This window comes from Hemiscyllium ocellatum, chromosome 9 (assembly GCF_020745735.1).
Source record: "Hemiscyllium ocellatum isolate sHemOce1 chromosome 9, sHemOce1.pat.X.cur, whole genome shotgun sequence".
Taxonomy (NCBI): domain Eukaryota; kingdom Metazoa; phylum Chordata; class Chondrichthyes; order Orectolobiformes; family Hemiscylliidae; genus Hemiscyllium; species Hemiscyllium ocellatum.
The window spans coordinates 38,946,520-38,972,931 of record NC_083409.1 but is presented as its reverse complement, the minus strand read 5'-3'; the positions used below and the strand labels follow the sequence as shown (position 1 = coordinate 38,972,931).

The 26,412-nt window shown below is 39.9% G+C and overlaps 1 protein-coding gene across 3 annotated transcripts in view; it reads left to right on the top strand.

Annotated features, from left to right (window-relative positions):
• Positions 1–26,412, top strand: part of ddr2a (discoidin domain receptor tyrosine kinase 2a) — a 166,526-nt gene that overhangs the window by 138,747 nt on the left and 1,367 nt on the right. For all 3 annotated transcript variants that reach the window (XM_060830162.1, XM_060830160.1, XM_060830161.1), the window contains exons 8-16: positions 4,231–4,474; positions 7,256–7,327; positions 9,019–9,155; positions 12,728–12,935; positions 14,496–14,719; positions 15,195–15,322; positions 21,063–21,260; positions 22,281–22,515; positions 24,034–24,183. In XM_060830162.1, the coding sequence (XP_060686145.1) occupies positions 4,231–4,474; positions 7,256–7,327; positions 9,019–9,155; positions 12,728–12,935; positions 14,496–14,719; positions 15,195–15,322; positions 21,063–21,260; positions 22,281–22,515; positions 24,034–24,183 (1,596 nt within the window). The remainder of the gene's footprint in view (positions 1–4,230; positions 4,475–7,255; positions 7,328–9,018; positions 9,156–12,727; positions 12,936–14,495; positions 14,720–15,194; positions 15,323–21,062; positions 21,261–22,280; positions 22,516–24,033; positions 24,184–26,412) is intronic.

Here is a 26,412-nt window from a genome sequence, read left to right as displayed (position 1 = left end):
CTTTTAGATGAGGTACTATTTTGAGATGATCTTTTGGTGGGAAGGATCTGAAATGATTCTATGGAACTGTTGAAAAAGGGACAGGACAGATATCTGGGAAAACACCTATTCCCTTAGCCAACATTGAAAATAGCTTCATCTTGTCATTCATTTGATTCCTGTTTGTGGGATCTTGCTGTGCACAGTTGTGAGTGTGGTGCTGGAAATGCATTGCAGGTCAGGCAGCATCTGAAGAGCAGGAGAATCGATGTTTCGGGCATAAGCCCTTCACACTGGTTTCCACACTTTGTTACACTACAACAGTGATTGCACTTTTAAAAAGTACGTTATTGTCTGCAAAATATTTTAGGACATTCTAGGTTGTAAAAGGTGCTGTATAAATATTCCTTTCTTGTGCAGTTGTAATTCTCATATGGTGTCCTGCTTTCAGAAGAGGGAAGGATTGACAGAAATTGACAAGTAAAATTATTTTAAAATAAATTCCACCATCTCCTAGTAATTACTTTAAACAATACACAGATGGCAAAACTTCTTGCTTCTAAATGTATTTCATGCTCTTTTTTTCACTTTTTCCTTTAAGTATGTTTTAACATTTATTGAGAAAGTTATAAATTATTGTTTTGCACTTCTGTAGAATTTGTAAACCCAGTGCCCATATAACTATCGTTCTTTATGGGACCTCACTGTGTCATGATTCATATCTTACAATGGCTGCCAGGATTCATAAGTTAACAAAAGGATACTAGTACAAAACAGACGCAAAGCTTGCGTGCACTATGATCTGAAAGCAAGGAAATTCTTCATGAGAGATTTTAAGAGCAGAGACTGCCTGAAACATGAATCTCCTAATTCTGAGAAACAGACTTCTTTCCTTGCCCCGCAGCAGAATTTGCAAGTTACAAAGTTTAGCTGGTCCCACTTTGCCTCCTGTTAGTTAACCACTCCTGGATTTGGGATAAATTGGTCCATTTTTTAAAAAATCAGCAAACTGAAAGCTCATAAAAAGATTTACAAGGATGTTGCCAGGATTGGAAGATTTGAGCTACAGGGAGAGGCTGAATAGGCTGGGGCTGTTTTCCATGGAGCGTCAGAGGCTGAGGGATGGTGTTATAGAGGTTTATAAAATCATGAGGGGCATGGATAGGATAAATAGACAAAGTATTTTCCCTGAGGTGAGGGAGTCCTGAACAAGCTGGCATAGGTTTAGGATGAAAGGGGAAAGATATAAAAGAGACCTTAGGGGCAACTTTTTCATGTGTGTATGGAATGAGCTGCCAGAAGAAGGGAGGCTGGTGCAATTGCAACATGTAAAAGGCATCTGGATGAGTACATGAATAGGAAGGATTTGGAGGTATATGGGCCAAGTGCTGGCAAATGGGACTAGATTAGATTGGACTAAACGGTCGGCCTGGTTGAGTTGGACCGAAGGGTCTGTTTCCATGCTGTACACCTCTGTGACTATTTTATTCATTTCTCCTGTCCTCGTTTTGGGAACTACCAATGGCTCCCAATGCCTCAATTTGAAAATCGTCATCCTAATATTGAAATGTCTCCATCGCCTCTCCTCTTCGTTTCTCTGTGCTTTCCTCCTTCCTTATAGCCCTGAGATCTTTGCACTCCATTGATTCTGGTCTCTGGTTCCTCGCGCATCCCTAGTTTTAATCATTCCGGCATTGGTGGGCAAGCCTTCAGACCTCTGGGCCCTCACGTCCAGATGAATCCCCCTACACCTCTCTACATTGCTTTCTTGCTCTATGACATTCCTTAAATCCTACCTCGTAGGCCAAGCTTTGGATCATCAGGCCTTTTTTCAAAACTTTGTTCACTGGATGTGGGTGTTGCTGGTTAGGCTAGCATTTATTGCCCATAGAGAGATTAAGAGTCAACCAGATTGCACTGGGTCTGGAGTCAGACCTAGGGCAGTTTCTCTCCCTAAAGGATATTAGTGAACCAGATGGATTTTTCCCAGCAATCAGGAATGGATTTATGGTGATCATTGGACTCTTAATTCCAAATGTTTATTGAATTCAAATTCCACCATCTACCATGGCAGGATTTGAACCCAGGTTCCCAGGATTTTACCTGGGGCTCCTTGACTGCTAGTCCAGCAACAATAACATGAGGCAATCACCTCTCCAATATCTCCTTCAATGGTACCTTGTCAGATTTTGTTTGGTAGCACCTTGGAGGGTGTTAAAGACACTATACAAATACAATCTGTTCTTGTTGTTGCATCACCATATTTTCAATCCATGGCATATAAACATAAACATGGAATGGTTCATTTGTTCAGTTGATTCTCATTTGAATATATTTTAGAAACTGTACAAAATTGTGAAAGAGTGAATTCTTCAATTAAATGGCAGATTTGCCCAGCAGCATCTCATTAGTACTCAGTGTCACTAAGCCCCAGTCCACACAAATTGAAACATTTGAGAAATGATGTAAAGATAGTATCATCATTGCCAGCATTAACTGCTTAATAGCCTATCAATACAAACGGGTTAGAATTTTGTCGTCGTTTACCGAGTTTCTGCATCACGGACTTTGTTAGAATTAGCCAGGTTTAAGTGAATGAAAGATATCGCTTCCTGTAGTAATTAAGCTCTCCATAGCTCAAGAAAATAGACTCCGCTCATAACTACACGTAAACCAAACAGACTGAAGTGTTGGCCTCAACTAAAATTTATAAGTTGCAACAACAGAGACAGTTTAGCACGTTAGTTTCAAAATTGCCACGAGCAGATTGATACCAATGCATTCAAGCTTTTCCCCATAACTGGAGGTGTTAGTTTTTATTAAACCCACACTGAATGGGCAGAGGAATGGGGAAACAGGAGGAGAACTGAGCTTTAAGTTCTTCTTTTCAAGTCGTGAGAATTTGAATAGCTCATATTCTCCAAGTCATCAGACTCCAAAACAAAAAGGGATTTAAAAAAATTTGTAGTTTCATACCTGAGAGATTATTGTAATAAATGTTGCAGTAATAAGTTAAGTTGACACACACCAGCTCAAAGTTGAATCATTAGATCCAAAACCTAGAAAGGATTTAATGTTGTTGTATTGCATCAATACTGAATTAGTGCACTTAACTACTAATTCAGCATTAAGGAGCCCCAGGAAAATAGGAATCGATGAGAATCAGGAAAAATTCTCTGCTAGTTGGAGGCATACCTGGCATAAAGGAAGATGGTTGTGGTTTTTGGAGATCAATCATATCAGCCTCGAGACATGACTGTGGAGGTTAGTGTCCTAGGCTCAATCACCTTCAATTGCTTCATCAATGACCTACCCTCCATCATAAGGTCATAAATGGAATATTCACTGATAATTGCACAATGGTCAGCACCATTCACCATGCATCAGACACAGAAGCAGTCATATGCCACAAAACCAAGCCAATTTTCATGCTTGTGCTGACAAGTGGCAAGTAACATTCACGCCACACAAAATGCCAGACAATGACCATTTCCAACAAGAGAGAATCTAACCATCACCCATTGGCATTCAATGGCATAGTGGCTACAGAGTGTATCATCCACGGTATGCACTGTAAACTCACCAAGGCACCTTCAACAGCACTTTTCTCTTATGGGAGAATCGAAAACCACGGTGCGGAATTTCAGAATAGGGGGTCTCCCACTTAACAGATGTGATGAGGATTTTCTTCTCTGAGGATTTTTAATAGTTGGAATCTCCAACCAAAGAAAACAGTGGAATTTTGGCATTTGACTATATTCAGGGCTAAATTAGAGTCATACAATCATAAATCATATAGCATGGAAACAAGCACTTCACCCAACCCAACAGACTTTTGTTTGACAAGGAAGTAAACAGTTCTGAAGACAGGGAAAGAAGTGGATATAAGGCCACTTGATTTTATTGAATGGCAGAACAGGTTCAATGAGCTGAATAACATACTTTAGCTACCATTTCTTATGTTCTGATATTCCCTAATTATAATGTTATGATTAGGAAAAGCAATGTGCAACTGAGTGATTTGTGTCTATGCAATTCAAGTGTATTTGAAGATGACTAAGGCAGCTCATGTTGCTTCATGAATAAATGGCAATGGTTGAAGTTCATCTTACATCTTATAATTGAGAATATGATTTGCTTTATATAGCGTGTAAACTAGTTTGGCAGGTTGGTAGTCTGTTAAATGTAATGTACAATACTCACATGTTTTGTCGTGTACAATTCTAACATGTAAACCTTTCATCACCATAGGTCCATTGCAATAACATGTTCACAAAGGCAGTGAAGATATTCAGAGAAGTGCAATGTTTTTTCGGCTCAGAACCAGGAAAATGGGAGCCAAATCCAGTTACATCTGTTCTGGTTCTAGATGATGTCAATCCGAGTGCTCGCTTTGTCACCGTTCCACTACAACACCGTATGGCAAACGCCATCAAGTGCCAATTCTCCTTTGCCGATATATGGATGATGTTCAGTGAAATTTCCTTCCAATCAGGTACTTGCAAACTATATCAATGTTTGAAATGTCCTCATGCTCCATTCACAAAATACCCTTCTCATATTTCTTCCCCATTGAGTGCTATTTGTCTTTATACATTGCACATCCAGAAATTTAGTGATCCCAATTGGTCTTGTAACATGTCTGCCATCATTCATCATAACCTGATGATAAAATAACTTTTGACTTAAGCAGATGGACTTAGAGCTTGGATTAATACAGATAACTATGATGTATTATTACAGAGACTTGGCTGAGAGAGGGATAAACCTGACAGTTTAATGTTCCAGGATCTAGATGCTTCAGGTGAGGTAGAGAGGGATGTAAAAGAGTTGGGGAGTTGCATTATTGATAACGGAGAATATCATAATTTACTGAGGGAAGTCACCCTGGAGGGCTCACCCAATATGAGTAGAACTCAGGAATAGGATAAGTGCAATTACTTTTATGGGTTTGGACTACAGGCCTCTCAGCAGTCAGTGGCTGATAAAGGAACAGATATGTGGACAGATTTGGAAAAATGTAAAAACAACAGAGTGGCTAAGGTGGGTGATTTTAACTTTCCCTATAATGACTGGGGCCAAGGGCCTGGATGTGGGAGATATTTGTTTGGTGTATCCAGGATTTTTTTTAATGTAAATAACCCAACTAGAAAACAACCTCTCAAGATGTTGAGAGGCATAGAGTGTATAGCTAGAGACTTTTTCCCATGCTGCAAATGTCTGTCACGAGGGGACATAATTTTAAGGAAATTGGAGGAAGGTTTAGGGGAGATACCAGAGGTCGATGATTTACACAGAATGGTGGGTGCATGGAATGCACTGCCATCAGTAGAAGTAGAGTCAGATACAGTAGAGACATTTAAGCAGCTCCTGGATAGCACATGGAAGATAGTACAATGAAGGGTATGTAGGTTAGTCTGATCTTAGAGTAGGATAAAAGGCCAGCACAACATCAAGGACTGAAGGGTCTTGTGCTGTACTGTTCTATGTTCTATCTTCTATGTTCCTACTAGACCTAGTATTGGGAAATAAGCCAAACCAGTGATCAAAGTTTCAGTAGGGGAGCATTTGGGAAATTCAGTGACCATAGTTTTTAAGCTACAAATGGATAAGGCTAAGGGTAGTCCTCAGGTGAAAGTGCTAAACTGGGGAAAGCTAACTATCGCAATATTAGGCAGGAACTGGGAAATGTTTATTGGGGCAGCTGTTTGAGGATAAACCCACATCTAGCATGTGGGACTCTTTAAAAGTCCAGTTGAATAGGGTTCAGAACCAGCATGTTCCTGTGAAAATGTCAATTACTGAGGGACATAGGTTTAAGGTAAAAGGGGATACATTTAAACGGGATGTAAGAGGCAAGTTTTTTACAGAGAGGTAGTGTAATTAGCTGGAATGCACTGCTAGAGGAGGTGATGAGGGCAGATACAATAGCAACATTTAAGAGGTATCTTCACAGAAGTGTGAATAGACAAGGAATAGAGGGACATGGATCGCATAGAGGCAAAGCGTTATTCGTTTAGAAAGGCAGCAGGTGTTGGCGCAGTCTTGAAGGGGCTGTTCCTGTCCTTTGTTCTTTTTAGCTCCCATTTCAGTTGGGGTGTCTCGTGCTGTACTTTCAGAGCTTTAATACAGAAGTAAGGAAATTTGTGTTTCAATGACACTTGCTTCTAGTTTAAGAAACTAGCCACCTACTATGGACTCAACAGTTGACTTCTTGAGAAACCAAACATCCCTTTTCACTGTTCCCATCGCAGCTTCTTCATTTCATTCATGTGCATCTCTCTGCAGCTTAGTTTGCAGGAAACAAACTTCCTTCTGCATTTCTTGAAACCTGACAATCATTTGATCAGATCACTAGTTGGTAAAGGAGAGCAAGTAGTGAAATACTGTTTTTTTTTTACTGTAAGTCTGACATTGCATCTGTAGAGAGAATTAAACTTCAATAGCTCAAAGTGGCTTAAAGAGATAACAGATTTTGCAGGGGAATTTTTGTGGGCAACTTTGCATTTAGTTCCTTGTCTGAAAACATACCATTGTACAAGGTTAGTGCTCACTAAGCATAAAATGGTTACACAACTCAAAATATTAACTCTGTTTTCTCCCCACAGATGCTACTAACTCACTGAGTTTCTCCAGCAATTTTTGTTTTTGTTGGAATCTGACCCCGTGGCATCTTATGAATGTCCTATTAGGAATTTAAAGATCATACCACTTTAAAGGAGAAATTACACATGGATTCCTGATGCCCCACTACCACCCTCCCAACCCATTATTTGCTCACAATTTAGATGGTCTGTGAATGAGAAAATTAAGGTTCTGAGTTTGTCTTTGCTATCGGCTAAGGTTTGAGACCTGTTTTTCAAATTTTCTGACAAATCACAGATTAGTGCAGAATACATGGAAGTCATTCAGCCCCTCACCTCCTCTCTGCCTCTTTCAAAGATACCCTATGCTCAGTCCAATTAAATCAGTAGCTTACGATATTGCACCTCCTCAAAACCACCAATGCAACTACTCCACCACTAACTGAGACATTGGTCAACAATTTGTTTGACTGAACTGTACATATAAACATTTCTCTCCACATTAAACTGATACCTAACCAAGAAAGTGTTTCATCAACATCATCCAATCTTGCATTGTCCTCATAATTACAACTGTTGACTGTAGCAGATATTATTTCATGATCATTTCTAAAGCTAATGCAATTTGTTTTGGTCAACTCATTGGCTCAAAAAATGGATACTTATGATGGTACCATTGTTTCTTGTTGCAGACACAGCAATGTACAATACTTCTGGGGTTTATCCAACCGTGAAAGTAGACAGCACCACTCACAGTGAAATAGGTAAGAGGCTATCAATTTACCTCATACTTCAGTAAACATTTGAAGAGGAATGTGAGTTAGTGCTGTCCAGTTAATTTTCCAAAATAAATTTTCCTTCAGAAAAAAATCATTTTTGTTAACATTGTTATGCTGCATCTTTTCCAATGTTATTACTAGACAAGTCAGCTCCCAGACTGAATGAATAGGTCACTTTTTTGTTTGATTTTGTTGTAGTGAGGTTGGCTTTTACTGCACCACGAGTACATAATGCAAAAGGCTTGGTTGTATTTATAAAAGTGAAGTTTATTATACAAAAAGTTGAAGATAAATAGTTTGGTATATTCTATTTTACACACAAGTTTAAAGATTACACAACACATGGTAAGCTAAAATCCCACTAATACCAACAGCACTTTGTTACAGTATTCAAATACAAAAAAGAGATTTCCCTTCTCTATCACATAAACTGTTTGACTTAACCGTGGCTTTAATTTTCTGTCTTGAGAATCTCACCGCTTCTTCCTTGGAATCTCATACAAGTGAGCCTTGACTTTCTCAGCTTCTAATAACCTATTAAGGGTTTTAACTAAACACTTTTAGTCTGGAACTTAAACACTAAGATAGTCTATTTCTAATACTTCTAAATCACCTTGCTTTCACAGAAACAACTACTTTACATATCCAACTTCAGCCATGGCTCCCTAAATCTGCTAAACTAAAACTCAAAAAATGTTTCCAAGCTGTTGGTGTTTTACCTAATGAAAAGAAAATATCAATCTCTAACCTTCTAACTGAGAGTGTAATGCACAACCGTTTACATTGTTTGCATGTAAAAACTCTCCAGTTGTAAACAAATTCCTATCAGCCTCCAAGAGCTCTCTCTCTCTCAGATTGTTTTTAAAAGAAATTACCATGACTACAGAAATAATTACAGTTTAATCATTAATCCCTTTGCACACATAGACCAAACTGCATACCACTAATCTAAACCCTAAAATAAATTATATTGAAATATCAATACTTTACGCCTTAAATCAGAACATGCATTTCAGAATGTGTGTTTGGTACCGCCTAACTCTCTCTTGGATGACTGCTCTTGGATAATTCTTCATTGTTTCTTTCTGATTTCATCAAGTCAAAAATCACACAACACTGGGTTATAGTCCAGCAGGATGTTTGATTTTGTCCATCCTGGTCCAACACCGGCACCACCACATCATGATTTCATTAAATAATAGCAGCACTTTGAGAAATATCCCAATTGTCAGGATCTTCCATAGCTGCAGGAATTAGGTGCTCATGTGTAGTTTATTGTCATGTCAATGTGCTTTGGCTATAGGAGGACTGTTCCCCACTTTACTGCACCGTTGTAACAATAGTTCTTGCACTCTAAGAGGTAAAGCCACAATAGTCTCAAAGGACCATATTCCCTCATTAGGTCACCATGTCTCAGGCCTGGGGCGAGGTTGAGGAGGTAGGACCTCAGTCAGAGTGGGATTTGAACCCGTAGTGTTGCCATCATGCTGCATCACAAACAATGTAACTAACTGAGCTATCAAGCTCTACATTTACATGAAATTGGTGCCTATTGGCATCAGAGGTGCATGCATGTTATTTAGGCATGGTCAAATGTAGTTTGAAAGTTTACATATTCTCATTCCATTTTGTGGAATCGAGCATAACAATTCCTATTTTCCCCATTGTATTCTCAGACATCAACCCAACGCACAAAGTGGATGACAGCAACACGAGAATCCTCATTGGCTGCTTGGTGGCTATTATTTTTATCCTTGTTGCCATCATCGTCATCATCCTTTGGCGGCAGTTTTGGCAGAAGATGCTGGAAAAGGTTTTAATATCTTTCCTGAAGTTTTTTTTCCACCAGCTCTACTTTAGTAGCATCTAATGGTATTTTATTTCCCTTATGCTTGAGATGTTGTGAATGGGAAAACAGGAGTCAATTTGTCAATGAAGTAATGAAAAAACAGGAACAAATGCAGTGGGCAAATGAAAAATTCTGGAAATGAACAGTAGCTCAGTAACCATGTGAGGAAAGTAGGCAAACATTTCTGCTGGAACACTCACCAGCACTTACCATTTTATGGATCCACCTTCCTTACTCACTGATGCACTGTGCACTTCCAGCATTTTCTGGTTTCACCATCCAGTGTCAGATAAAAACTGTGCTCTAGAATTTGTGATGAAAATTGATTCATGAATCAGCTGCAATTCCACATGACAGAAGTTCAAGGAAAAAGTAGCCCTGTTATTGTAATGATAGTCAGTTCTTGTGACTCTGGTTTTGATACTGGGGCCTCTGCACTGCTCAGACAAAGCTCAGACAGAAGCTTGGTCACTAAGTTTCTGCAAGCCGTTTGTCTACTGGAGACATCATGCCTTACCAGTCGTCACTGAACATCCTCTACAAGGCGTTATTCATTATTTAGTGGTAACAAATCCCTAAAGTTAAGCAAAGACCTCCTCATTTGCTGAATTTAAGGTGATATGTCTGCCACTTAGTGTGTAGAGGGTTCATGCCTCAGTAATGTGCAGCATTGTTTGTAAGTGCAAAAAGGGTTTGTACTGAGGCCGCAGTGGTGAACGTTGGCTGCAGAGGAGCCCTGCGTCATTCAAAGCTGTTTAGTAAACCCCACTCTCACAGCAGAAGCCAAGCAGGCAGGGGGGTTTGTCACAAGAAACTTATTAGTGACCTCCCTGTGTTTTCCATTCCTTGATCCAAAGGACAACTGATGGTGGATCTTGCTTATGGAGGGTGCTCCATAGGTTGGAGTGTAGTTTAGATGAACAGCTTATTGTGGAGTGTAAATGAAGTGCAGCACAAATTCTTTCAACCAGTTTTTATCAGCATCAGAAGTCACATGACATCAAGTTATAATCCAACAGGCTTATTTGAAATCACAAGCTTTTGGAGCACTGCTCCTTCTTCAGGTGGAGTGAAAGACTCCACCTGACGAAGGGACAGCGCTCTGAAAGCTTGTGATTTCAAATAAACCTTTCGGACCAAAACCTGGTGTCGTGTGAATTCAGACCTTGTCCACCTCAGTCCAATACCAGCACCTCTACATCACAGTTCTTGTCAGTCAGCAGTCTATCCACTTCCAAGTGACTGAGGAATGAGAACCTTGAATGATATAGCTCTGAGAATTAGGGGTCATGCATTAGCATAAATTGAGGATTGGTTACTATATAGAAGACAAAGAGTCGGAATTAATGGATCTTTTTCATTTTGGAAAGAAAGAACTGATGGAATGTCACAAGGATCCATCTTAGGACCTCCATTACTTACTGTCTATATTAATGACTTGGAGCAGGGGTAATGTATCCAAATTTGCTGTTGATAACAAATGGCAGATTGTGATGAGGACGAAGGAATCTGCAGGGAGATATAGATACGTTGAGTGAGTTGGCAAAACCTTAGGAGATGGAGTTTAATGATGGAAAGTGTGAGGTCATGCATTTTGGTAGGTAACTTCAAAAGGCAGGCTATTATTTAAGTGAAGGGAGACACCAAAAAGGAATCTGGAGGGGTGTCCTTGTGCATTAAACCCAAAAAGTTAGAACTCAGTTCCTCATGTAATTAAGAAGGCAAATGGAAACTTCACCTTTATTGTAAGGGATTTGAGTTTAAAAATAGGGAAGTCTAATCAGAATAGCACAGGGTGTTGGTGAGGCCATACCTGCAGTTTGTATACTGTTGATCCTTTTATTTAAAAAATATATATGTTAGCAATGGACGTTATTCAAAATAGATTCATCAGGCTGATTCTTGGGGTGATGGGGATGATTTATCAAGAACAGCTAAATAGGTTAGGCCTCTATTCGTAGGAGTTCAGAAAAAAGATTCTAGAAAAAAATCCATTTTGAAATGTTCAAGATTCTGAGGGGGCTTAGCAGGAGAAATGTTAAGATATTTCCACTCATGGTGGAATCTCAAACTAGGGGACATAGTTACAGAATAAGGGGGCACTCATTTTAGAGAGAGATGCAAAGGAATTCCTTCTCCCAGAAGGTTGTGAATTTCTGGAATTTTCTACTCTTAAGAGTTGTGGAGGCTGGATCACAAAGAAGTAGATAAATATTTGAAATATCAGGGAGTTACGGGCTATGCTGAGCTGGCAGGGAAGAGGAATTGAGGCAAATGAACATTACCCTAACCCACCATCACCTATCTCAACTCTTCCACAGTTGCCAAATTATCAGATTACATATCTGACATCAGGTGCAAGAGGAGCAAAAAATTCCACAAAGTAACGAGAAGACTGAAGCCAGCAGCTCTGGTCACTGGCTGGAAACTCTGTTCCCTTATTACTGATTATTCTTTCCTGATGCTGAACTCGACTATCCATAATCCCTGCACTATATTTGACTCAGACATGAGTTTTCAACCGCATATTCACTTTGTCAAAATTTTACTCATTTCCAGCTCTGTGACACACCATCTCCTACATTGCCTCGGCTGCTTTCCTGCTGAAACCCTTATTCAGTTCCTGGTTACCTCCAAACCTGACAATTCCAACCCACTCAGTGGCCTCCCTGTTTCTACCCTCTGTAAAATTCCAGTCAGACAAAACTCTGCTTCTCTGCCTTAAATTCCACTCAAATGCATCATACATCACTCTTGGTTCCCAGAAAAAGAACAATTTGATTCTAAAATGCTTATCCACCTTTGACCTTGCCCATCCCATGCTCTGTAATTTCCTTCAACTTCCCACCCACTGAAATATCCGTGTTTTTCGAGGTTGACCTCTTGAACATTCACAATTTTAATCAAGCCATCATTGATCAGCATTCCTTCAGTTGCTGGGAGCCCAAATTCTGAAATATCCTCACTGCACTTCTCTGCCTCCCTATCTCACTATCATGCATATTAAACCTACCTCTTTAACCAAGTTTCTGGTCGTCTGACCTAATATTTCCTCATGTAGGTCGGTGTCTTTTTTTGTTTCATTAAGGTGCTGTAAAGTACTTTGGAATGTTTTATTCTGTGAAAGGAGCTGCATAAATACAAATAGTTATTGTTGGATCCACATTCCTTGAATATTCGTGTCTGACAAAGATCCATCAAGTTTTCAGTTGGCTTATCCCCAACAAGTATCCGCTCCAGTTTCCACTTCATTCTGAGTGAAGGAGTCCCCAGAGCAACCTCACTCTAATATTTAGGTTATGCTCCCTTGTTCTGGACTGGACTATCAGAGGAAATGGTTATCTATCCTATCAACTCCTATAATCATCTTAGGCACTTCATTAGAAAAATCCATCTAGTTACTTAAGTTCAGGGAAACACAGGCATCAGTAACAGCTTCCACACCAATTGACAGACTATATGAACTGTACATATAGCTAGGATGCAGAGTCTGGTGGTATTTGTACAGATTTCATGAAAGACGGCTTCTGTTTCAGGCTTCACGTCGAATTCTGGACGATGAGCTCACAGTGAGCCTCTCACTGCAGAGTGAGACCATTATGATAAACAACAAGTCCTCTCCACCCAGTGAGCAAGAATCCAATTCCACATACGACCGGATATTCCCACTCGGTCCTGATTACCAGGAGCCATCAAAGCTGCTCCGCAAGCTGCCAGAATTTTCCCTGAGTTGGGATGAGCCAGGTGAGAATATTGAAAATGACACAAGCTGCTCAATTTATTGATAGTTTCAGCAAATTGTTTGATATTTAGATAATTGTCTGAGCTTTTTGTTTTGGTGTTTGCCTGTGTGTGTATGTGAGGGTTTCTCTGGATTATTCTGCCATACCATGCGGGATGCCAGATTTCTCCTTAATGTGTTTCCATGTTAGCATGACTGAGATCTAGAACTCACCAAAGGAAAGCTAACATTCTCATTGTTTGAAGGCAGTTTCTGTCAGTATTTCTTCCAGTCACATATGATCTAGACAAGATAAAATTGTCTTCACCATGGAAATAAGAACAGTGCTAGTGATCTGAAATAAAGTGTTGAGACTACACAACAGACCTGAAAAGGAAAAGAGATAAATAGCTGAGTGTGTCATAATATAGTGATTATGTTATTTGATAAGTTGTCAAGAGATAGGACTTAAAATCCCATCACTGGAGTGGCTATTTTCTAATCAACCTGTACAGATATGTTATTACACACCTCTGGGACAGATGAGACTTGAACCCACTCTTCCTGGCTTAGACCTAGGAATACTACCACTGTGACACAACAATTGTAACAGGATATTTAAGTTCAGTTAATTAAATAAACGTGGAATGAAAAGCTGATATCAATGGTGTAACCAATAGGTAGGCATAAAACCTAATTAATTCCCTATTAATGTGCCCTTTTTACTTGGTTCGGCTTACATGATCCTCCAAATCCACAGCAGTGTGATTTTTTTTCTTGACTGTCATCCACTCAGTTGTCAGTACCACCTTGTCAAAAGCAAATATGTATCAGTAATAAATCAGCCTAGGGATTCCCATATCCTGTTAATGAATCAACAAGGAACTTGAGAAAAACACTCTCCATTTCTTCATTGATGAACAATTTTTTCAGCGAAAAGGTTAATTTCGTTTGCAGATCTTTGTGGTGTGCATCAATTTATTCAGAAGGTACACCAGCTTCTGGAGAAAGGTTTAACAATTTTTCTACTTTTTTTAAAGCAAAAATGCTATATGTCATTTTCATGACGACAATGGCACACCCCCAGTGATATCTCAATAAAAACAGGTTATATTAATTTGGCGCTATTAATGTAATTAAACATTTTTTTATAAAACAAGGCTGCTAAAAGTGTCTTAAAGGAGGGAAATGAGGTGGAGAGGAGGAGAGGCTTACAGGGGGAATTTCAGAAGGCATGACCACAAAGGGTATGGTGATTAAAATTGGGGACACTCGAGGCCAGAATTAGAAATGTGCAGATACCTAAGACAGTTGTGGAGAGATTCGAGAATAAGGAAGGGTTGAGGCTATGGAGGGAGTTTAAAGCATGGATAAGTATTTTAAAATCAAGACTGACATTATTCAGGAGCAAATATGTTACCAAGTAATCAGAAAATAGTTTGCGTGCACTTCTACACAGCCAGCTGTCTCTCCAAGGCACCAATTTCAAATAGAGGATTTTTAAAAAAAATTCTCACCTTTAACATTGAACTGAAATCTGTATTGCAGAGGGATTGAGTAAAATGTTTTTTTCCTCTCCTCAGGGTGTAGCAGTGATTATGCAAAACCACTTGGAGCACCGCAGGATAATGTGCCACATTATGCCGAGGCTGATATTGTGAACCTGCAGGGTGTCACTGGGAGTAACACTTATTCTGTACCTGCCGTCACCATGGATTTACTGTCTGGTAAAGATATAGCTGTGGAGGAGTTCCCTCGTAAACTGCTGACGCTTAAAGAGAAACTTGGAGAGGGACAATTTGGGGAGGTTAGTACAATGCTTAAGCTAGTGTTAACCATTGAACTGGAGAATAGAAACATAAAGAAGTAGGACATTCAGCCTCCTGTGTCTGTTCAACTGGATCTGAGTTTATTTGTACTTGGACTCAAATTTCCTACCTGTACCTTTTTTTCCTAATTACCCACTGTCAAATAAATAACCTACCTGTCTTGGTTTCAAGAGTTTCACGATTGCACAAACAATCTGTTTTGTGACAAATACTTCCTGATTTTGTTTATGAATGGCCTCACTCTACTATTAAGATGATGGGTTGAGGTGAGGGATAGTTATAATGATACAAATAGTGTAAGGTATCAACAAGGACATAATGTGTGATACCATCATTTTTGTAGTGTGTTGGTTGGCAGTAATTTGAAGAAGACTGCATGAACCATACCCTCAATGTCAAAATCACCATTGTCTTAGTGTAAAATTATAAGCTTCAAATTCTGATCTGTTTAAGGTTCACCTTTGTGAAGCAGAAGGGATGCAAGAATTCATAGACAAGGAGTTTCCATTTGACATTTGCATCAATCAGCCAGTATTGGTTGCTGTAAAAATGCTACGGTCAGATGCCAACAAGAATGCCAGGTGAGTGCTACTTCACTCCAAAATCTTTTCCAAGAACCTTGCTGGGATTTCACCATCGCCACTACTAAAATTATAAGCACATTGTCCTTTGGTCTCAATTTGTTAACATTTATTAAGGTCAAAGATGAAATTCTTAGCTATGCCTGGGGGCGGCACGGTGGCTCAATGGTTAGCACTGTTGCCTCACAACACCAGGGACCTGGGTTTGATTACTACCTCGGGCGACTCTCTGTGTGCAGTTTGCACGTTCTCCCCATGTCAGTGTGGGTTTACTCCCACAATCCAAAGATGTGCAGGTTATGTGAATTGGCCATGCTAAATTGCCCATAGTGTTCAGGGATGTGTAGGTTAGGTGCATTAGTCTGGAGTAAATGTAGAGTAGTAGGGGAATGGGTCTGGGTGGGTCACTCTTCAGAGGGTCGGTGTGGACTTGTCGGGCCGGAGGGCCTGCTTCCACACTGTAGGGATTCTATGATTCTAAGAATGAGGATCTTTTGGAAAAGCTACAATAAACAAATTGTTTTCCTTAGTTCCATATTTTACTAATCTGCTATCTTTGTATTCGAGAGAGGTTGGTAAATACTGCAGGAATCTTTCCATGCCAGCAAACATTATTTTTTATTTAAAATAGCTGCCCTGTAATACTGCCATATCCTTCTGCTTTGTGCATCCCAGTTGGATTAAATCCATCTGTGCAGCCCTAATGATTTAATTTGACAGGACACTGGTCCTAGCATGGTTTAAGTGAAACCATTTCCACTGGAACGGCTGCCTTCCATCCCTGTACTGGTTAGAGTTCCTCATGAATTAAACCCTTTCCGCCCAAACCAATCTTCCAGCTATGTATTAACCTCCTTCATTTTACTTACACTATGCCAGTGTGTCCATGGCTTAGGTCCACAGATCATTGTGCCAAAGTTTCTACTTTCTAATTTAGATCCTCACTGTTCAAATTCTTTGTAAATTGTAACTTACTTTAAAATAAAACACCAGAATTAATGTAATACTAGACAGGATGAGCTTTTTTGTAAAAGAGAGACCTAAATTCAAATTGACGACCTTACTTATACTTCCAGACTGAAATATTCATCAGTCGTACTCAGCAACCAGCTGTTTTCCCTGTACTGCCATCACATTGTGGTTTGTGATTACCAGTCTCACGCCAGGCCAACCTCTCAATCCACCCTCCTGCTCACCTCTCACACTGGAAACTTTACTTCCTGCAATAAACTTTACTTAGAACAACTCTTACTCGGTCTGCACTGAATTCCTGCTTTCAATCAAATTCTTAGATGTTAATATAGGAGCAGGAATAGGTCATTTGGCCCTTTGAGCCTGCGCCATGATTGATTATGATCATGGCTGACCATCCAACTCAATGGTCTGGTCCTACTTTTCTCCCATATCCTTTGATCACTGTTGCTCCAAGTGTTATGTCCTTCTTGAATTCAAACAATGTTTTGTCCTCGACTGCTTTCTGTGGTAGTGAATTACACAGGCTTACCTCTATCTGGGTGAAGAGATCACTGAACCTTTTTCTCACTCAGGAGAAGTTCCCATTCAAACTGACCAATTGCTTTGCTGAGCTTAGAGTGAAAAACCTCCTTCCTTAAATGGAACTACTCTGAGTCATGTCTTAGCTACAATAATCAGTCTTGCACTTAGACCATAGGATACACCAGATGGCCTCCTTCTTTAGAGACCGCAATTTCCCTTCCCACATGGTTAAAGATGCCCTCCAACGCATCTCGTCCACATCCCGCACCTCCGCCCTCAGACTCCACCCCTCCAACCGTAACAAGGACAGGACGCCCCTGGTGCTCACCTTCCACCCTACAAACCTTCGCATAAACCAAATCATCCACCGACATTTCCGCCACCTCCGAAAAGACCCCACCACCGGGGATATATTTCCCGCCCCACCCCTTTCCGCCTTCCGCAAAGACCGTTCCCTCCGTGACTACCTGGTCAGGTCCACACTCCCCTACAACCCACCCTCCCATCCTGGCACCTTCCCCTGCCACCGCAGGAACTGTAAAACCTGTGCCCACACCTCCTCCCTCACCTCTATCCAAGGCCCTAAAGGAGCCTTCCACATCCATCAAAGTTCTACCTGCACATCCACTAATATCATTTATTGTATCTGTTGCTCCTGATGCGGTCTCCTCTACATTGGGGAGACTGGGCGCCTCCTAGCAGAGCGCTTTAGGGAACATCTCCGGGACACCCGCACCAATCAACCACACCGCCCCGTGGCCCAACATTTCAACTCCCCCTCCCACTCTGCCGAGGACATGGAGGTCCTAGGCCTGCTTCACCGCCGCTCCATCACCACCAGACGCCTGGATGAAGAACGCCTCATCTTCTGACTCGGAACACTTCAACCCCAGGGCATCAATGTGGACTTCAACAGTTTCCTCATTTCCCCTTCCCCCACCCCGCCCTAGTTCCAAACTTCCAGCTCAGCACTGTCCCCATGACTTTTCCACCTATCCAATCCACCCTCTCCTCCCTGACCTATCATCTTCATCTCCTCCCCCACTCACCTATTGTACTCTATGCTACTTTCTCCCCACCCCCACCCTCCCCTAGCTTATCTCTCCATGCCTCAGGCTCACTGCCTTTATTCCTGATGAAGGGCTTTTGCCGGAAACGTCGATTTCGCTGCTCCTTGGATGCCTCCTGAACTGCTGTGCTCTCCAGCACCACTAATCCAGAATCTGGTTTCCAGCATCTGCAGTCATTGTTTTTACCTTGCACTTAGACAGTGGGCTTAGGTGATTGAATGATCAGGCAGGCCTCTTTCAAATAGGCTATTTTACCTTAGCTAAGGTAAATCCAAATCTGACTTTGAAAAGATAGATCAATTGAATACCCAGTTTGAACTAAATTTCCAATATACTCATTTGGCCTTTGTCTCATTCAGATGAAGTCTCCATTCACATGGACAGTACACCCTCACTGGATGCTGCCATTAAGCCAAAAGACATTCACCCTACCATTTTTAGATCAGATTCCACCACTGGATAAGAGTTGGTAAATAATTCCAAGTGTGCTAAGACTTACGTCAACAAACAATTTACATTGTCAGTCAGACTTACTGTTTGTTGTACTTGTACCTACTCATATGTTAATATACAGGGCCCTGATCTTTAAATACAGAAAATACATGTACATGTGCTTTGTCTGATTTAAATGAATAAAATAGATTACAACCATTACTTGGTTCATTCATCAGGCATCAAAGCCTTGACCAAAGTTAACCTGCTTGGTTTATACATAAATAAAGCTTGACATTTAATTGTCCAACTGGTGCACTCTCCATTCCAATTCCTTCATCAATCACAGTCCACATGCCAAATAATGTCTTCAACAATATTAGATTACTGACAATGTGGAAACAGGCTATTAAACAATGAGTGTTGTTCCTGTATAATATAAAATGCTATTCTACTTTACATTGGAATTCTTACAAATGTGCAGTCAAGTGCAAGATGAAAAGTGTAACCTTTTACAACAGTATTCAGATTCTGTACTATGAAACAACTAAGTAATAGGGAATACCTTCTCATCAATTGTACATCATTAATGAGGAGAAAATCTCTGAGGCACTTCACAGACACGATGGCAAATAGGGGAAAAAGATTGTGAGGCAAGACCAGACATTTAATAGAAGCGATGGGTTTTAAGAATCACCTAAAGGAGAGTGTGATGGTGTGAGAGGAGTCAGGAGGGAACTCGAAACTGGCAGCTAAAAACAAGTGACCACTAGTGATTGGAAAGAAAAGTGGAGCATGGATGTGAAGCAGACTCTTGAGAAACTAGGAGCTTTGAATTGAGTGGGAGTTGACATAGATTGCAAAGACTAAATGAGATTAATTAAAGGAGAAATCATGAAGTAACATTATCAGTAACTAAAACATTTCAGTTTTCTAAGTTCATTTGATCACTTCTTAAAGTAAAAAGGGAATAATCTGTATTTTCCCTTAGAAAAATCAAATTATTGAGAATGTTTTCTAATTTTAATTTACTGCCTGTAAAAATTAACTTAAATGAAACATTCCTTCTGCAAACATGAAATTCAATTAATCATTTCTTTTTGTTGATGTTAACTATGATTTTTCCATTCCAATATTAAAATAACTTTGAGGTTTTATTATGGTGCAGTTTTTTCCAAGCCCTGCATTCAAGGCCTTAGCAATAATTTTCAATCTCTGGTAAGGTGTCAGAGCTGATCACTCACCCAGGCTAAAATTCAATGGTATGTTAATTAGTTTTGTCCTGGAAAAGGTGAGTGAACAGATTATCCACAAAATTATCATCCAGGCAATAAAAACAGACGACAACTCTCAGTGAAGCCCTCCACTACATCACTAGCAACAACCTTTAACTAGTAGAGTGTCCCAGGCAAATCGCAACAACTTTATTTAAATAAATGTGATACTAAACAGTACAAGGAGATATTAGAACTGGTGACAAAAATGTTCAGTTCAGATTGTGGATTTTAGGAAGCATTTAAAGGAAAATGAGAGAGAGGCATACAATTTTATGGAGGGAATTCCACACCTTAGAAGTACCTCAAATTACTACTATTTCCTGACAGCCTGAACAATAAGCTGTCAACATGTTGTACAACAATGGAAGCATCACAGGCAAGGCTATACGATACAATAGATCACAGGAACAGGCCCTTCCGCCCAACAATCCAGCACCGATTTCTAGTCCTTACTTAGACTTGCTGCATATTGCCAAACGCAGTATCTATCCCTCCGTTCATCTCACATTCATATGCCTATCAAGGTACTCCTTAAATGCTGCTAATATGCCTGTTTCCACCACTTCCACCACAGGGCTTTTCAGGCAATTACCGCCCTCTATGTGAACTTTTCCCTGCACTTCTCCCCTAAGCTTTCCCCCTCTAACCTTGAGCTTGTGCCATCTTGTAGTTGATGTTTCCACCCTGGGAAAATGTCTCTGCTGTCCACTACATCTACAGTTTTGTAGACCTCTCCCAGGTGACCCCTGAGCCTCCATTTTTCCAAGGAAAACAATCTGAGTTTATCCAACCACTCCTCATAGCTGAAACTTTCCAGAACAGGCAACATCCTGGTAAGCCTTCTAAAACTTCTTTGCACCCTCTCCAACGCATCTATGTCCTTCTGCTAATGTGGCGACCAGAACTACGCACAATATTCCACATGTAGCGTAACTAAAGTTTTGTACAGTAGTAAAATAACTTAAGAACTTTTATATTTGAGGCCTCAGCTGATTAAGACAACCGTGTTGTGAAATAACTCCCAAGGGGCTGGTATCCCATCACCAAGTCAACCTTTATTGACACGTGGAGAGCCCTTCACACTGACCTAGCTTCCTCAGAACCAGCTGTCAGAGTGAACAGAACCTCTGACACTCCTTTTATATGTATGAGGTTCAGCTGGCTGACCTTGCTACAATCACTACACACTGTATGCCGCCTTCTTCTGCAGTTGTTATCACATGTGCACCTTTCAGGAATTGTTGGGTCTTCCTTCCCCAAACTCTTTCGACACTACAGCCAAATTAACAACCATTGCTGCTGCCCTGATCAGGATCAGCTAATTCAGCATACATCAGGTTTTGAATTTTCCTATTCTGTATAACCGAGAGGAGACAACTCATTCAGAGGCCAATAAATGCTTCTCTGCATCTCCAGCATAAAGTATGTTTTATTAAATTTCCAATCGTATTTAACCTTCTATAGAAATGACTTCCTGAAAGAAATCAAGATCATGTCACGGCTGAAAGATCCAAACATTATCCGGTTGTTGGCGGTCTGTATCAGAGATGACCCCCTCTGTATGATCACAGAATATATGGAAAATGGGGATCTAAACCAGTTCTTAACTCGCCATGAACCAGAAAGTGTGGAGCCTATGGCAAGCAATGCACCCATTGTAAGGTGAGGCACCTATAAGCAGTTATTAAATGTCACTTTCATGCTAGGTATGAGATGTTGTAGCATTACAGTGTGACTAATGTATCTGAACAGCACAGGTAGATCTTAAGGTAAAAACTGTGCTCATTCAATGTGAGCAGTTGGAGTAACAGAAACCTTTTCTAAATAAGCTCATGTCGAGATTTTTGGTTTTCTTATTAATATCAAAGTGTATCCTCAAAGCTCAATCATTGAGCTAAAAAAGGGGGCTAATAATATGAACAAATTAAAGTTGATCCTCGATCAGTGGGGGACTATTCATGAAAGCCATTATATGACATGTTTACCAGTATATTCAATAGCTGGTATCATTTTGTTTTTCTTTTGTCAAACTTACTGAGTAGCAGTAACTAATTTCCTATGGCTCTGAAATCATGTTCTGCAGGCTTCTTTTTACATTTTTCTACCTACTTTGTTCTGAAAATTTAATTTAGCAAGTAGTTTATCAGCCTTGTCTCAGTTGGTAGCTGTCTTGCCTCTGAGACACAAAAGTGGGTGCAAATCTAAGTCCAGAAGTTTGAGTACAAAATTGAAGGTTGATACTCCAGCGCAGTGCTGAGGGAGTGAGCCATCTTTCAGATGAGATGCTAAACTAAAATCCTGTACACTCTGTCAGGTAAACATAAAAGTTTCCGTTGTATTAAACAAACAAGAACAGGGTTGTTCTCTCCAGTGCCCTGGTCAACATATCACGCAACTAACGTCATAAAGACAAATATTATATTCATTATCACCTTGCTGTTTGTAGGAACTTGCTGTGTGCAAATTGCATATTGCGTTTCCTACATTAAAACAATGACCACACTTCAAAAGTACTCCATTGGCTGTGAAGCGCTTTGGAACATCCGGTGGTCGTGAAAGGCGTTATATAAATGCAAGTCTTCCTTTTCTATTTTAACATCTGCTTTTCATATCTGTTCGACACATGAAATTTTCTTGAAAACAAAATCTCTTTTCACTTTCCTCTTTTTTTCTAAATCTTAGCTATGCCAACCTCATATTGATGGCCACGCAGATAGCTTCTGGCATGAAATACCTTTCCTCCCTCAACTTTGTTCACCGTGATCTTGCCACTCGGAACTGCCTAGTGGGTAAGAATTACACAATCAAGATTGCAGACTTTGGTATGAGCCGGAACCTATACAGTGGAGATTACTATCGAATCCAAGGGCGAGCTGTACTTCCGATTCGTTGGATGTCCTGGGAGAGCATTCTATTGGTGAGCACCTCAGCCCAATAACAGGCAGAAGAATGAAGTCATTTGTTGTGCACTTATGTCCAGTTCAGTAGTGTGCCAGTGTCCTGTACTAGTACTACCTGAATCTGTTTCATTATGTAGAATACACACCATTTACATAACCCAGAGAAGGTTTACCAGACTAAAATGTAGAATGACCAGATTGCTTTATCAGGAAAGGCTAGAGGCTAGACCTGTATCCTCTACAGTTTTAGAATCAGAGGTGACTTAATTGAAACATATAAGATTCTGAGAGGACTTGATAGGCTGGATGTTGAAAGCATGTTTTGTGAGAGAATCTTGAAGCAGGGGACATAGTTTAAAAATAAGAGGGTTGCCCATTCAAGGTAGAGATGAGAAAGCAATTTTTTCTTCTCACAGGGTTGTAAATCTTTGCAATTCCCTTCCACAAAAAGACGTGGATGCAGAATTTCTGAGAATTTTAAAGGCAAAGAAAGATAGATTCTTGATTACCAAGGGGATGAAAGATTATCACGGATATGCAGAAATGTGGAGTTGAGGTTAAAATAGATTTTACTGAATGGCAGATCAGGCTCGAAGGGCCCAGTAGCTGAACTTTGTTCCTTATTCGTATGTTCATCCAAATAAGGGATTCGGCCCAACAGGTTCATGCCAATGCTTCTGCTTATCATGAGCCTCCTACATTATCTCAGAGAAATGTGGTAAAATTGAAAAAAAAATAAAAGGCATAAAGTAGACAGCAAGTGGGTGAGGAAAGGGAAAATGAAAAGGTAACAAAAGAAGCTTTAACAAGTTAGGAAATCAATGCAAAACTACAATATTGAAAAAATTTAGGAATGTAGGAAAATGTATTCTATGGATGCATAAATAACAAAAAAAAAACCCAAGATAGGATAGGGTCAATACAGAGTGCACATAATTAACTCAAATATTGTGAAATGGCCGAAATAGCAAATAATTACTTTGCCCTTGTATTTACCAGGAGACTAACGAGGGTCTGATTTTTTTTTTACTTGTTCATGGGATGTGAGTGTTCCTGGTAAGGCCAGAATTTATTGTTTATCCTCAATTATACTTGAGAAGGTGGTGTTGAACTGCTTTCTTGAACCAATGTAATATATGCCACGTATGTACGCTCTTGATGCTGTTAGAAAAGGTGTCCCAGGATTTTGATCCAGTGACTATAAAGGACTGGCAATATCATTTCAAAATATGTGAAGCAGGACAGACAAGAAAGATTTTTTAAAATTTATGAAAGAAAGTAGGGGGCAAATAGATAAGTTAGTGTAATTTAGAGAGAATAAAAGCCCCTGGCAAAGAATGAATGGCTTGTGATTGAAATGCAACTTGCAATAGACAGAAACATGGTCAATAACATCAGATGGAATATTTGGTCATCGATCTGATTATTGCAACTAACAACTAACTACATCTCAGATCTTTTAATTTGTCCTCTGTCACCATTTTTTTAGCATCTTCATTGTTGCTGATATCTTATTTTGCCTGTTTCTCATTTAGGGCAAGTTTACTACAGCAAGCGATGTATGGGCTTTTGGAGTGACCTTATGGGAGTCTTTGACCTTCTGCCGAGAACAGCCCTACTCCCAACTGTCAGATGAGCAAGTCATTGAAAATACTGGCGAGTTTTTCAGAGATCATGGCAGACAAGTAAGCTTGGGAAGAATCTTTCAAAACCAATCATGTTCAAATACATTTTATTTCTTCTTATTTAGTATATCTGAATATTTTGTGACTTTGTTTTGAGGAGAATCATGCCAAATTACTGGAACTGAAGATTTCAACTTTATAGTCAGTCCTTTACATTCCGATCCAACATTGTACCCCACAAAGATACTAACTTGAAACTAAAGCTTCATCTGAAATATGAAATGTCCAATGGTGCAGTTGTCTAGCGAATTATGGTTGCGTAGTCAGTTTGATTTATGTATTAATGTTCTGGAGTGAGACTTGTAATTATCATATGGTTACAGTAAAAAGAAGACCATTTGGCACAACATATCCATGCTGACTGTCAGCAAGAGCTAAAGTAATGCTAGCAGCTGAGCTTAGTAGACACCCAAACAGAACAACATGGGAGGTGTGATTACAAACCCATTTAAATTAATAAAACTCTTTCTTTCTGTAATAGGTGATATACTTCTAAGTAAGTATGTTGTTAAATCAAAATGAATGAGGTGCATGCTTCCACCAGTCACACACTTACTTTCTCACTCTCTCACACACACACACACACTCACTTTCTCTCTCTCTCGCTCTCTCTGACTTATACACACACGCAGTCTCACTCACTTTCACTCACACACACACAATATCAGTACTGTTAAAATTAAAGACTTTTGGAACACATGAAAAGCAATTGGAATTTTTTAAAGCACATAATTCAAAAGACAAGGTTGTAGCTCCATCTCCGTGATAAACCTCTAGAATGCAGGATGCCAAAGACCATTGCAATTTCAAACAAACACTGAAGTGGCAGTCTTCTGCTATCCCATAAACTTTATCCTGAAAAACAGACCTACAAAAGCCACACCAAATTATGGTGTGGAGGTGCTGGTGTTGGGTTAAAAATCACACAACAGGTTACAATCCAACAAGTTTATTTGAAAATATTTGAAAGCAGCGCTCCGAAAGCTTGTACTATCAAATAAACCTGTTGGACTATACACTGGTGTTGTGTAACTTTTAACTTTGCACATCAAATTAGGTGATGAAAAGTCGATTGAAAACACCTGATCTGAAAGAACAAGTTATGACTACAAGAAAGTACTGAACAGTTTGAAAAATAAAGGGCCTTTCAACATTTTATTAAATCTTCCAAGGAGAACAGATTTTGGGGAATTGTCAAATTTATTTCCTGTAACGTCTTTCTTATCCAAGTTTATTAATATATTTACTATTAAGAAATATTTTTCTAACTCTAAACTCGAATTCTGATCTGCAAAATTGTCATTTCATCAGTAGGTAACCTACTGCCATGTTTTTGCCTCTTATTATCAAGTCACCATGAAGTACAGAGAAAGAGCAAAACTTGATCTTTTCTTGGGTAATAAGGGGGGGGCAAATGTCTGAAGGGATGATAGGGGAATACTTTAGATCAAGTGATAATAATTCTACTAGTTGCCACTTTTGGAGAGTTTGAGCTATGGGGATGGCTGAATAGGCTGGGGCTGGCAAATGAGGCTATATTAATTTAGTGTATCCAGTCAGCATGGACGAGTTGGACTGAAGGGTCTGTTTCCATGCTGTATATGTCTATGACTTTATAAAGGATTGCTGGAAATTGATTCCGTATCAGTCAGAATCAGAAAGAGAGTCTGTTTCAATGTAACAATCTGGTTTCTAGTTGTCAAAGGCCTCTTGTGTACTTTCAGCGTTTTCTGGATTAAATTTTCATTATGTATTATTTGAGTAATTAATAATTGGTAGCAGTCCCACTTCTTAGTTAGAAGTTTATGGATTCAAGGCCCACTTTAACAACTCGAACGCAAAATCTGTGCAGACATTCCAGTTCATTACTGAGGGTATTCCACATTGTTGGTGGTGTTGTATTTCTGGGAAGATGTTAAACCAAAGACAGTATTTGCTGATACCAAGGAGCCCGCCCTATCTGTTCTAGAGAGACGATTGTGCATGTGCCAGTGAATGAGGCCCATTGAAGTGATTGGGTTGGCAAGATCAGGACAGGGCAGGGAATTTTGGGGGGAATGTGGATTGATCCAGAAAAAGGGGAGATATGGGGACTGGGGGAATGCCCACACATCCCAAATGATCCTGAAGGTCTTTGCTGCTGTTGAGCCCCAATTCAGTGCTGTGCTTGTGTGAGATGCAACATTGTAGAATGTCTGAAACTGTGCATACATGTTTCTGAATAAGCAC